Source organism: Lampetra planeri, chromosome 12, assembly GCF_965212315.1.
Source record: "Lampetra planeri chromosome 12, kcLamPlan1.2.h2, whole genome shotgun sequence".
Lineage (NCBI taxonomy): Eukaryota > Metazoa > Chordata > Hyperoartia > Petromyzontiformes > Petromyzontidae > Lampetra > Lampetra planeri.
In genome coordinates this window covers 8,390,493-8,403,879 of record NC_136118.1, presented here as the reverse complement: position 1 = coordinate 8,403,879, position 13,387 = coordinate 8,390,493, and the positions used below count along the sequence as shown (strand labels likewise).

Genomic DNA, 13,387 nt, shown 5'->3' with positions numbered 1-13,387 from the left:
CTATTTGACCGACGACCCGGGTTCGAATCAAAGCCATAGCTAACGTCAGTAAGCGAATTATATCCGAACCCGGTCCTATTCTCCCCACTTTCACGCACAATGGCCAGCGTGGTGACGTATGGTCAATTAATCCCCACGATTGGTACGATGTGGGACACCTTTAGTCAGCACATTGACGTAGGAATGTAAATTATGATCAACAATAATCAAATACATAATCAGATAATCATGTTTCACCAACAGATTGAAATCATGACGATGTTCTCCATCGATCTAGTGTCATCCTCATAACAGACCTTTTCCATATTTCACGATCTTCTGCTTCTCTCATGGAGACTCAGCTCCAACAATGTCCCACCAGCCGATGTTTCCATTCTTTTCCATCTTCCCCATGCAGAATCATCTGAGTCCATTTCTCCAGCTGTGCCCCTCTTCAGGATATGTCCTGCACGTGGCCAAGGTCCTTTTGGTCAAACGTCTCAGTAATTAAATCTTGACTTAAAACTTCGTGACTGCAGGAATTCATATTCTTTGGCTCTTTCGGTAAAGTCACTTAGATAAAAAATAATAAAAAGGTAATTCCCACTTGTAGTCTCTCTCTGTGCACATCTTTATTCGTTCTTTGAGATGTTCTAGAAGGCGTAAAGAGCTGACATTTCCCACAAATATAGATGATGACATGTGCGGCACTTGACGCAAAAGAATTGTCATCATTATTATTGACAACTGACGTGCACGACAGGCAACATGAAAAGCGCAAGCGTGAACGATATAACTGAAGTGTAAACTTTATTTCGGTGAGAAATTGTTCAATAGATCTACTACCCTGTTTAGTGTGCGGCGTACATTGTAACGAAACAGTCACACCACAAGTGCGAGTGGGATTTTCAACAACACCATTATTAAAATTATACTTAGCGTCACGCATCAACAATTAATAGATCTTGTAAACGTTACATTCTTTAATTACATTATTAGATGACAGACAACTGTGGAGTGTTGACACCGCGTTGAGACAGAGTACTGCACTATCAACCCAGCCACACCGAGTTCGATTCCCAACCAGGGGCTGACATCTGAACCAGAACTGGCCACCCTACCCCTTCCTTCACCCACCTACGCTGGCTACCATGGTGAAGTATGGTCAAACAACCCCAATGATCATCACGATGTGAGAAGCCCTTCAATCCAGCATTAGATTAATTATTACTGTAGTCATATTCTGTTTTACGAATATATTATGGTTATGTGGCATGGTTTATGGAAGCCCGCAATGCCATTATATTTGCAGCTACTAAACATTTTGCGGGCACGAGAGCGAACAATAATGACTGCGACTTGAATACATTCACAACCTTACATGCCAAGGACAATTATCTCAGATATCATGCTCAAGACTCTGACCAAAGCGAACTCACAACAAAGGGTACTTTCAACGTTCTCGAGTCCTTGGTCAAGATGATTGAAAGCAATTGCTTATTTTCTAGGTAAGTCACGAGGCACCGATTCGTCGATTTAAATTACTGAAACAACAACAACGACAATAATAGAATACGACTCGCATGTGCATGCTGCATGGCACCAACCAGGGCTTTCTTTTTTACGGAACGCAGCAAAATCATTGCGTTGCGTTTGCCGCACGCGACCCTTGCAGCCACTACATTAACGTTTCACAACAATCACACCCCTCTCCTCCTCCTCCTTATCCCCCCCACATTGATTATGTAATCGAACCGTGACCTCAAATCGCGACGATTTATCGGAACGAGAGGAAACAAATCGTCACTTGTGGCTGCCGGCGTCGTACAAACAAATAACGCACCACGAACAGGATGCGTCAAAAACAACTCATCCTTACACAAACGATGAAATGCGCTTATCGCTAGCGTAATAATAGTTAATCAGTTGTAATCGACGAATTTATGCAGCGCAGCATGCCCGCTAGGCAGAAGCGTTACACCTCGCCTTTTAAGAATCGATTCTTCTTCGTGTCATCTGCATTCTCTTTCTTCCCCTTCGAGTTCGTACAGTTGTGTTCACTCCGTTAGCCTAAATATATCGTAAGCGTCTCATCTCTATGAGTGGTAAACAATCAAATGTTTATACGCGCACAATCTGGTTTATGGATCCAACTTTCGGATTGTGAGCGCAAGACCCAATTACGGGCCTAGCAGGCTAATGGGCAAGGTCCAGACCCCCTCAAACCCTGCCTCCCCCACCCACTGCACTGAGTGATTCAATGAATTCCCACGATCCATGACACACATTTCAAGAACCAATGACAGTATTTTGTTTTAACGCTGCAGTCAATGGCGGTGTAAGCAGCTGTAGCGACTCGTGGTGGGGGGGAGAGAGGGGGGGGGGGCTCACGTGACACAGCCGTTGTGACGTGCGCGAATCGTCGCGACCCGATGCGCTTCTCTGCCGATGCACGCGTGCGACCACGAGGGAGAGAATCAACACACGTCGACGGACCGGACTTGTCGCTCAAACCCGGCTGGCACGCGATGTGGGGGGAACAAACAACAACAAAACTGGCACGTACGTAGGACTTCTTTCGCACCGTACGTAGCCAACCGTGCTAGTCGGAGGTGCCGCGGTGTGCGTGCAGGTATCGGCGACGATTACGTAATGAGCGGCTCTTCCCCTCCTGGTCCGCTCATCCCCCCCGCCGCCCCCCCCGCCCCCCGTGTCTCTCGACAAAGGCCCTGCATCATTGTCGCGTCGTGTCGGACGCGACAGGAATTCGAGTTGGTGCAGCTGTCCCGTTTGTGCAGCGCTCAAAACACGCGGTTTTTCCTCTCTCTCCCTCCCTCCGTTCCCCTTCTTCGGGTTCAACCTCCCGTGTGAACGTTATGCTAAGCTTGTATCGGCTTATCTTTCAAAGCGTTGTTGTTGATGACCTAGGAGGGATTTTGTTCCGTGTTCAATGCGAAGGGTTTCATTCTGTGCCGTAGGAAGGCACGGCATTAAATAACAGCCATTACATTTCTCTCTCTTGGTAGGGCCGCGTTTTAGATTTTTTTCTTTACTCTTGTAAATTTGCGTTTGGGGAGGGGGGGGGTTATTTTTAAGTAGCTCACGCATTCCTGCAGGTCAAAAGGTTTGCCGAGAATTATGACATGCTGCTCAATAAAGGCGCATGTCACATTACGTCCACAACGCCAAACAATCCTGGGGAAAGAGAGAAAGGGGGAAAAAAACACCCCACGCCGCGTCGGCATGCGGCATGCGGCGAGAGGCACACGCACCGCGACGCAACGCGATGAGGGCCTTTGCCTGGGAGGGTCGTGCAGGTGCGAGCCATGGTGAGAGTTGCGATTTGTTGATTTCTTGCAGGCGTCTTCCAGGGTGGAGAGAGGAGGCCGTCACTTGGCTCACAGGCCCTTGTTGTAAGTGAGGATCTTGTCCGTGGTCGACGCTTGTATCTCTGGCTCCAACTGGGAGACGTCAATCTGTGCACAGGGGAGAGGGGAAGAGACGAGGAGAATAAATAAGTGAGCAGGCGTTAAGGGGTGACTTGAGGCGTGGCGAGAGGCATTGGGAGCACAGGCATTCTTACTCTGACCTTCAGATGTCACCGAGTTCATTTTTGTTTACTTACAATGGTACAAATGTTTTTTTAAATTATATTTACCACAGAATTTTGATGGTGTTGAATAGTTTCAGTAGAACATATATACATTACAAAAATTGGGTTGTCACTTAATTTGGCGGAAGACCAGTTCTCAGAAGTAAAACATCTGTTCACCGTCAACGTAACAAACACCAGTCTCATAGCAGTGTGTATCGGAGTATGCGCCACCTTTAGTGAAAAATAAATAAATAAATACCGCATGAAGAGTATTTAAGAAGACACAATAGGGCCGAGATTTCCGAATGGATTCCTTGTGACATCATGACGATAGCGCAGCGAGAATAACATTAGGAAGACCAAAACACAAATACGTAAGAATCAATATTAATTGATGAATCAATGCATCGTACAACCCATACATTCTCTCGACCACTTTCTGAAATGACAATGGATCTTGACATGCGACATCGATATTCCAATCTGGCCTGGGAGTTAGCTTCGCGCAAGACCAACAGATGTTTTTCACAAGTACCACCTTTCAACACGGCAAGGGGAAGTACATTTCTAGAGACACCAGAACCATCGCCCGTATAATAATAATAAAAACAGCTATTGGACGTTGATTAGGCTTTTATATTGAAAGGTCAGACAGTGGACAGTTACCCCTATTACCCACGAGAGCAAGGGTCAGGTACATGATTCATGAACAATCGTCACACACCTCTTCGTCCATTCAGGTCGAGGAGGTTATTGGACCACACTTCACCACGATGGTCAGTGTGGGGTCGGTGCAAATGCGGGGGGAGCATGGACGTGGGAGCATAGAAGTACAGTGCAGCGATGGATTTCTCTGCACTGCCCTTCGCTGCTGGCCACAGAACAGCGGCCTGTGACAATCTGCCCGCGCACGCTGGGATCACCCATCCAAACACGAGCTTGGAAACATCGGATGCGATCTGGCACAGTCCCACGTGCTTGAGTCATAGTTTTCTGTACAGCCATGCCGCTGCTAAATTAATCCGCGCGGTGCTTAAAGTGTCCGCGGAAGGTTAATGAGGCCCACGGTTTGATTGTGAGCAGCAAACGCTCGCACGGCGTTGTCGCCGACGAGGAAGACGCAAATCAACGGCTATTTGGTAATCTAACGGGGCGCCAAAATTAGAGCACAACACTCATCAGATAACCGGCGAAGCCAATTCTTTAAGATTAATTGAGAGAGAGAGAGAGAAAACAAACGTGGCGTTTGACGAGACTTAGGGTGATTGCCAATTGTCCCTTTAAAGATAAGTGGCGGGTGCGTTTTTTTTTACTCTATTGGCCACGCAGGGGATAATTACGACTCTGAATGCAATCAAAATGTTATTGAAAAGCAATGAAATAAATAACTGCCCGTAGCATTTCCCAACACAAATGATATAATAATGAAAGGGGCTTTTTTTTTGCGCTGATCCACGATCGCTGCTGTGCGTGCAGATTGCGCCCTAATCTGCTCACTCCGGCGAAACGCAGCAAACAAGGGGCGCTAAAACCGCACTAATTATGCGCCTAATTGTGTCGCGTCGTGTTTGCTCTGATCAGTAATTAGTCCAGACGAGGGGAGATGCAGCCTGTGTTTAACGTGTTCTCTCCCCCAGCCCCGCCCACGACCAATCAGACCCTCCCCATCCCTTCATCCACCCCTCCTCACCCCCCTCTCTCTCATTCTCCACCCACGCCAATCCAGCAGCCTGCCTGCCTGCAAAGAAGACAATGACTGCTGCACCGCACAGCCAAAGTATCATCGCAGCAAGCAGTGGAGTCACGTGATTGGGCCATGGGCCACCGTGCAAAGAATGCCATAGAGGGCCTTCTGTAGTGCCCCCGCCCTTCTTCGTGGCCTGGGACTCTTCCCGCCTGAGCGCCGCTGTGCAGTTGCACCGCCTACACACTCGATGGCTATGCCACCCCCCTCCCTCCCAGCATGAAGCAGTGGCAGTAATCAGCTGGCTTGTAAACATCTCCAGGGAAGGATATTGGGGAGACGGGGGGGGGGCAACGCAGGGGTGTGGGGAGCGGGTCAGGGCAGTGGCTAGGGAGGGAGGGAGGTGGGAGGGGGGTAGACGTTGTTGTCTGTGCCTCCCCTCCCCCGGCTCCCCCCCTCCCTCTTGGCAGACTCAATCTCCCCGTGTAACCCCAGGGGTGTGGGTTGGGGGCAGGCATGCAGCTGGCTGTGACAGCAGGGAGGGCGTTGTACTACTAAATGGGATTATATGGTTTTACTTGATCAGGGGGGAGGGAGGGAGGGAGGATGGTGGGGTGGTGTGTTTAAGGGATGCTGGAGGGGTTGAATGGGGGAGGTGAAGAAAATTGGGGGGTTGGGGGAATTGGGGGGGGGGGGCACATCCTGGTGAAGGTGAGCAGGCCCGCGGCCATCTCGAGATCTGTGTTGCACGTGGAGAGGAGGGGTGGCACAGCGGTTAGCACACACACAGTCTCATGTGCATACACAGACAAAGATCCCCCGTATAGCCTTAACAGACTGTAGGGGCAAGTGCTGTTAGCGAGTAGCACCTATGAAGGCCAGAACGGCACACGAGGGGGTGGGTGGCCAGCACCACGCCCGACCGCCTTTGTCTCCCCAGTGGCGATGTTTACACACCGCACCAGGTACTCATTTAAGGCTGAGTCGACCTAGGGGAGGCCCAGGACCGGTTTAGATAATCGTCACTGGTGTTAGCCGTGAGCGGGAATCGAACCCGGGTCGCCAGGTTCATAGCGCAGCGCGCTAACCGCGACACTACCGCTCCCCATACACAGACACACATTCACACACTCGCATTCACAAAGATCCCCGTAGCTATGTAGACTGTTAAGTCTATAAACTGTGAAGTCTATATAGCACCTATTAAGGCTGACACGGCACACGTGGGGGTGGGTGACTAGCCCCACGCCTGACCGCCTTTGTCTCCCTAGCGGCAATGTTTACATTGCACCAGGTACTCGTTTTGAGCCTTAGTCGACCTAACAGAGGCCCAGAACGGGTTCAGCTAATCGTTGCTCTCACCTATTTCAAGATGTTTGGTCACCGTGGAAGAGTAGGTCAAAAATACATTCGGGTGGGGGGGGTCTCTCTCGAATTCCCTTCTGGTGGAGCTCCTTCTGCCAGCAGTGGTGAGAACAAGCAATTGCAGTGCTGCACCTCAACTGTGTACATTATGAGCATGCGTTTCCAATTATCTTCGTGAGCAATGCATACACAGGACGTGCGATAAGAGGCCTTCAATCCTGCAGCAGTGAATTGACCACGGCTGATGATATCACGGCTGATGGTTACTGATATGTCAGGGTGAGTGGCTGTGCAGCTGCGCAGTGGAGTCGTGTGCGTTGAGTTTTATTCCTGACCACGGCAAACATCAGCGGCGAGAGACACTTTAAGCGATAATCGGATCTACCACCAACCACTCGACCAATCGGCGCTGACAAGCGTGGTGAAGTATGGTCAAACAACCCCCGTCGCCGACGCGGAAGTGGGTGAATGATTGTGTAGGTGATTGAGTGGGTGGGTGAGTGGGTGGGTGGGTGGGTGAGTGGGTGGGTGGGTGAGTGCGTGGGTGAGTGCGTGGGTGAGTGCGTGGGTGAATCGGTGAGCAGGTGACTTCAAGTCGATTGTGTTACCATTTGCGAGAGTGACCTGGGTGACCAACACGGAAAGAGCAAGACAAAGTAAACAACAGTTTAAATAACAACAACAACAAGCCGCATCACACGAGGAATTGAAAATTTACCACGAACGTAATTATGTGGATTACAAAATGATATAATTCAGTTTTAATTTGCTACCATGGCTCTCGCCGTTGATACGAACGTACGCTCTCTCCCCTCCACCAGACCCTTTACTTGAGCTATATAATCTATATAATAATAGACTTTAAAAACAGAAATTATTAACGTGTATTACAGTGGGAAAGTGTGGCCCGGCTGTCTGGCTGTGATAATACACGAGTTGTAATTGACTAGAAGAATACAAATTGTGTGTTTTTTTTGTTTGATGGAATGGATTATTACACGTACACACAGAATTAGCGAGCACACTGTCACGAGACGCCATTCGAGGGTGCAGCAATAAGGGAGATTTTGCACGTTCCCCGATTTGCAGGGCTGGGACTTGATACAGATTTAATTGGGTTGGGCATTTTTGGACGAGGAAAAAAAAAGCATTGCCAGTGAGGCTACCTGGTGTGCAACAGTCAGCTGCAAAACACAAAGTCAGTCGGGCTCGACTTGACATCGACTGTGGATGCACGCTTATGGAACGTCGAGTGCGGTCAATGAGACATTCCGGTTCGGATGGGCACGGTAAAAGTATCTTCTGCCTACAGTTCCCACCCATCATCGTATCTCAGCCATGGTGCTGCAATGTAAGCATATCCACTGATGACCTGCACGCGAGCTTGATTTCATCACCACATTTATAATCCCGACCTAGTGGTGGACATTCCTCATTCCTATGATGGGAGCGAGTCTATCCACAGGCCAAAGCCACTGTTGTATGGATGTTCCACAAACTTCTTTTGCACCGTACGTAGCCAACCGCGCTAATCGGAGGTGTGGGGGAAGGACAACAAACTAAAGCGATAATCATTTTATCGACCCTGGAGACATGAACGGCCGAGTTGATCTCAACCAGGATTTGAACAGAAGCCTTCTAAATTGCAAGTTGCACACTCTTAACTATTGTGACTCCTGGCCACATCTCTCCAGCGCAAAAGCCCAACTTACGAATGTACCAAAAAACACCCACGTCAGATGCCCACGAGAACACATCATTCTTGAACCAAGAACGTCACAGCCTCGGGTGGCGATGCGGCCCAGCGGTGGAGCACGATCGCCGCTTGTTGGCCGAGGTTCACGGTTCGAATCCTGTCGGCCGCCCTGGTTACTACTGCGGGCTACGTACGACGAAAATTAAATTCAACATACGTACATACGCGCCGTCCGCTTCACAGTGTACGTTGACGATCGCCTGATGTCGTTGGCAAGAGTTAAGTTCCCACTGTGTGTCGGTGTAAGGGTCCAAATTTGGTCAATGTCGTAATGTACTCGCAATTTGCTCAATTGGGGTTATACGCGCAGCAGCATTCGTCACCCGCTACTGGCAGACTAATGGGCCTGGGCCACTCTTGCAAGTGAGGCTCATCCTGGTCTCTTGAGTTCTCACACCTGGTAAAACATAAACGTTGTAATTGTGACCATAACGGAGTCTCAAGGTGATGTAATTTTTTTTTTATGATGGCGCTGTTTGTGATGTTTGGTCAGTTCATTGTAAAGTACTTTGAGTGTGGGAGAATGCCAGAGTGCCCGGACAAAGACCCAAAGTGCAGAGAACCCGTATGCGATACACGACACATCATGCAAAAACGTTAAATAAATATCACGGCAATGTGACTGAAATTAATCGAGAATTCTGCCGTTTCATGAACGTTAAAAACATTTAATTAAAACAAAATTAGCAAAGGGGAAATGTAATAAAAACATTGCCGAGCGCAGTGAAACTGCTAAATGACAAAATTGGCTCGACATCATCTCAAGCCAGCACAGGAAGCAGAGCCAAACGCACGCGCACACACACCCCTGCACGGGGTGACACGACAAAGACGTACGCTTGTGGGTGCGCGAGTGTGTGTGTGCATCTGTGTGTGTGTGTGGGCGGTGGTGTGGTGGTGTAGTGGTTAGCGCGCTGCACTACGAACCTGTCTTCATACATGTGAGTGTGCAGGTGCGTGTGTGTGTGTACGTGCACGAGTGTGCGTGTGTATGTGAATGTGTGTACATGCACGAGTGTGCGTGTGTACGTTCATGTCTACGCGTGTGCGTGTGCTTCACCTGACCCCTCCTGACCCCCCCCTCCCATTCCCAAAAAAAATCCCAACGGGGCAGTAGCCAATGGGAGGCTCCGTGCCCGCTTGATCGGTCAGGTGTTGCCAGGTAACCGCACAGATCCAGCTTGACCGTGCGCTAAATGCCGCCCACAACACAAGTTAACAAGGCACCCACAGGTACAGAGGATGAGAGCGATCGCTAAAGCCGTATCCATTTTGGTTTGTTGTTTTTTTCTCTCTTACGTAATGACTTTAGCGGAAAGCTGTAGTCATTCGAATTGTTTGAACATTAATCGTCGAGACCATTCGAAGGGAGGGGTGGGGTAGCGGGCGCGCGTCAGGGTCGCGGGAGGTAAGACGGTTTTGCGGTATTCACCCAAAGTAAATGATACGAATGTCAGAAAATTTAATTAAAATCTTATAAAGGATATTTTTTGGGGAAAATGTTGGCAAGCATTAATTCGGCAGAATCAATTACTGTTGTTATTTTTTTCATTTTATTTGTAAAAAAAACCCAGAAAATTCTGTCTCGTGGAAATTAAAAAAAGCAACTATAAAAACTTAGCGTGTAGAATTATTTTAATATGCACACACGTGCGCGGTAATTTGCGCCGTTAATTTTAGTAAAAAAAAAAAATCATCGTGCAGAAAAATGTCAAGAACCAAATAATTCCGATATTATTTTAAGCTGAATTGGGAATAATTTACCAAGAACGCCGCCGCCGTGAACGCCTCCTCCCCGTGAGAGCCTGGACGCGCTCACAAACGTCGAACATCCCTCCGACACGGCTCGCTCCTGCAAGAGATCTAATGAGCCGACTACCGTCCACGGTTTAACACTCGCGCCTTCATACGCCGTTAAATCACCAGCCCAGCCCAGCCCACCCCCCCTTACATCCGACGCCGTCGCTCAGCAACAAAACATCGTCCGCAAAAAAAATCTTTAAAAAAATCTCAGACAAGCAAATCTTAACCCACTTATTGCGATATTCCCAAATGTGTTTCCTTGGGAGTCTCAACCACAGTTCGTATGTTACTCTCCCCCCCCCCTGGCCCCTGCCCCCCCCCCCCCCCCGCCCTCCCAATGTCTTTTAGCATTTAAAGTCCTGCGACGGCAGAACGAGTGGCAGGCAGCCCATGCCCTGATTTTCCCGAGCGGCAACTTTCACGAGTGAGCTGCCGAGGGGGGGGGGAGGCGGAATTGGCGGCCGGGCGAGCGAGGGTTAAAGGAAACGTCTCTTTGCATGTGCTCGCTTGCCGAAGCGTGCGCAGCCAACAGACGGTTGGCATCAATAATTATGAGGCTGCTGCTCTCGGTGGAGGTGGCGGATTAGGTAACATTTATAACCAAATGACGCCCGGCCCTGCCTGCTAATTAGGATAATTAGGAAAACAGGGGGCTTCATTATTGGGCGCGCAGCCTCCCAGGACTCCCTCCGACGCACGCTCACACGGTGAGACGCCCAGACGTCGCTCGCTCGCTCATCCACTCACCTGGTTATTCACTCACTCACTCACTCACCCACTTGCTCTCTGACTCACCCCGCTGCTGACCCAGGCGCTCAATCGCCTACCAACCCACTCGCGCGCTGCCTCAATCGCTCACTTGCCCACCCACTCGCTCACTTCCATGCCCGCTCGCTTGTCCAGTCGTCGTTGATGACGACGACGACAACGACGAAGATGAATGCGCAGCCTCCAATGGATATGGCTGCACGTTATATTATCAATCCAGGGAAGCCGCCAATGCGCTACGGCTCACGGCGTCTGACAACGATCCTGACCGACATCAAGCCGAAAGCATAACTGCAGAATAAACATCAGTGCAGAGATGGTGCTTTTCAATAATGCCGCCAATCAGCAAATGCTTGGATCTCAAATCGTCCACGAGCACCGCTCACACTCCAATGGTGAAATCGGCAATGCTTTGGGACCTCATTACAGCCCCGAGTTGTTGACCTATCAGTATGCATATCCTTGTGACCTGCAGACATCGGCCAATTAAAATGGATTCACTCCCACGCTCCACTGCCTCCCAAACAACAGCCCCCCCCCCATCGCCACCCCTCTCCCCCCAACCAGTTCCCTCCACTGCCTACCCCCCCCATCCACACACGCGCACATGCACATACAAACGCATGCTCGCGCACAAGCACGTACACACGTGCACAACCACGCACGCGCACGCCCACACACACGGACGCATGTTGCACGCAAAAAGAACCCCCCGCCCCCTCCGTATAGCCCCAACAGCCTGTTGGTGCAAATGCTGTAAGCGAGCACCTATGAAGGCCGGCACGGCCTTTGTCTCCCTAGTGGCGACGTTTACACACTCCACCAGCTACTCCTTTTAGAGGCTGAGTCGACCTAGGGGAGGGGCCCCAGGGCAGGTTCAAACATTCGCCACTGTCATTTGGTCGTGAGCGGGCATCGAACGAGGCGCGCAGCGCCGTGCGCCAACCGCTGCGCCACCGCTCCCCACGCGCGCGCACACACACGCGCGCACACACACGCGGATAAGCCGGTCTCCACGGTTGCGTGATCTTTAGGAAACGGCCGGTGGAGTGGCGGCGTGCGAGCGCCCTTCCCCTCGGCTTCCCTTTGTTCCGACGGCCGTCGCAGTCTTTTACATGAAAAGGTCACGGCGAGAATCGATTCCGCGCGCACCTCCCGGGAAATCGGTGGCACAAGTCCAGCCCCCCCTCCCCTGCCGCCAGGCCACATCTCTGAATCTCTCGGCGGTTCCCCCCTCTACGACCAATTCACCCCCCCCCCATCCCCCGCCCCGCACGTGCCTCATCATGTCCTGCCTCGAAGGCTAAGCAGGTTGAGCCTGGTTAGTACGTCATTGAGAGACCGTTGCTTGAGAATGCCACTGTGTTGTGAAGGTTGGGCTGCAAGCGGGCCAAAAGGTGGCAGGGCAGCGACAGATTATTGAATCCATCTGTGCAGAGTTGGGTGTTATCACCCACGAGGGTGTGCGTGGTGGGGTTTCTCTGGGGTTCTCTGGTTATCTCCAACTTGCAGCCAAACAAAAGCTCGTTCATGGGATTGGTGAACTACCAGGTGTGGGACCCTCCTAAAATCGAGCTTTCAGACTCATGCCAGTCTCTTCCGGATAAATAAAGGGCGTGACTATTATTATAATACAAAAAATACAAACTACACAAAAATAACCATAGTAAATAATTATAAAATACTGTAAATAATAATCATAACTGCGAGGGTTAGTTTACGTAGCACAGAGCACTATATGCACGTTACTCGCTGTTTGCTCAGTGCGCATTTGTATCGCTTGCTCGTTTTTATTTTTTTTAAAGACAAAAGAGAGAGAGAGAGAGAAAAACCGGGAGTGCTAAATTTGTGAAAATGCACACCATATGTAGGGGTAATTAACGCTAATAGATCCTCGCCGGCGAAAAAAGAAGATGCGTCGAGCGTGAAAACAAAGAGTCGCGTGCACGCGACAGCGCCGTGGCAGACGCCGAACCCCCCCCCCTCTCCTCCTCCTCGTGCCGCTCGAATCCCCGCAGGAGGCTCGCGTGGTCGAAGGGCCCAAGTCGAGCGCAGTTATTTATTTATTTGGGAGCGGTTCCCGACAAGGTGACTCGCCCACGCCGCGCCATGAACTCGGCGGACCGCGATTCGTAAATCGCGATCGTCGAAGTGAAATGTGTGTTGTGAACCCTCCGCCACCTGACGCGGCCAGTCCATTAAGTTGTCACGTCAACAGGCGTGTCGGGGTGGAGGAGGGTGTACAACGCATGTCTTTAACCGAGCACGATCTCACCCAAAAATCAATAACGCATCATGGCAATGGTCGCGCAAGGTTGCGCCTGTTCAATTTGGGCGAGCGATGCCTCGAACCGGTTCCGGGCCCCCCAACTCCCCATCGCACCTCGGCCAAGCCGCGTTGACACCAGAGTGGTGAAGTATGGTCAAATAAGCTGAC

The 13,387-nt window shown here is 50.4% G+C and overlaps 1 protein-coding gene across 2 annotated transcripts in view; it reads right to left on the bottom strand.

Moving 5' to 3' along the window:
• Positions 1–772: 772 nt before the first annotated feature.
• Positions 773–13,387, bottom strand: part of SFXN5 (sideroflexin 5) — a 132,447-nt gene continuing 119,832 nt past the window's right edge. For both annotated transcript variants that reach the window (XM_078599406.1, XM_078599407.1), the window contains one exon: positions 773–3,455. In XM_078599406.1, coding sequence (XP_078455532.1) covers positions 3,378–3,455 — 78 coding nt within the window. In that variant the 3' untranslated portion in view covers positions 773–3,377. The remainder of the gene's footprint in view (positions 3,456–13,387) is intronic.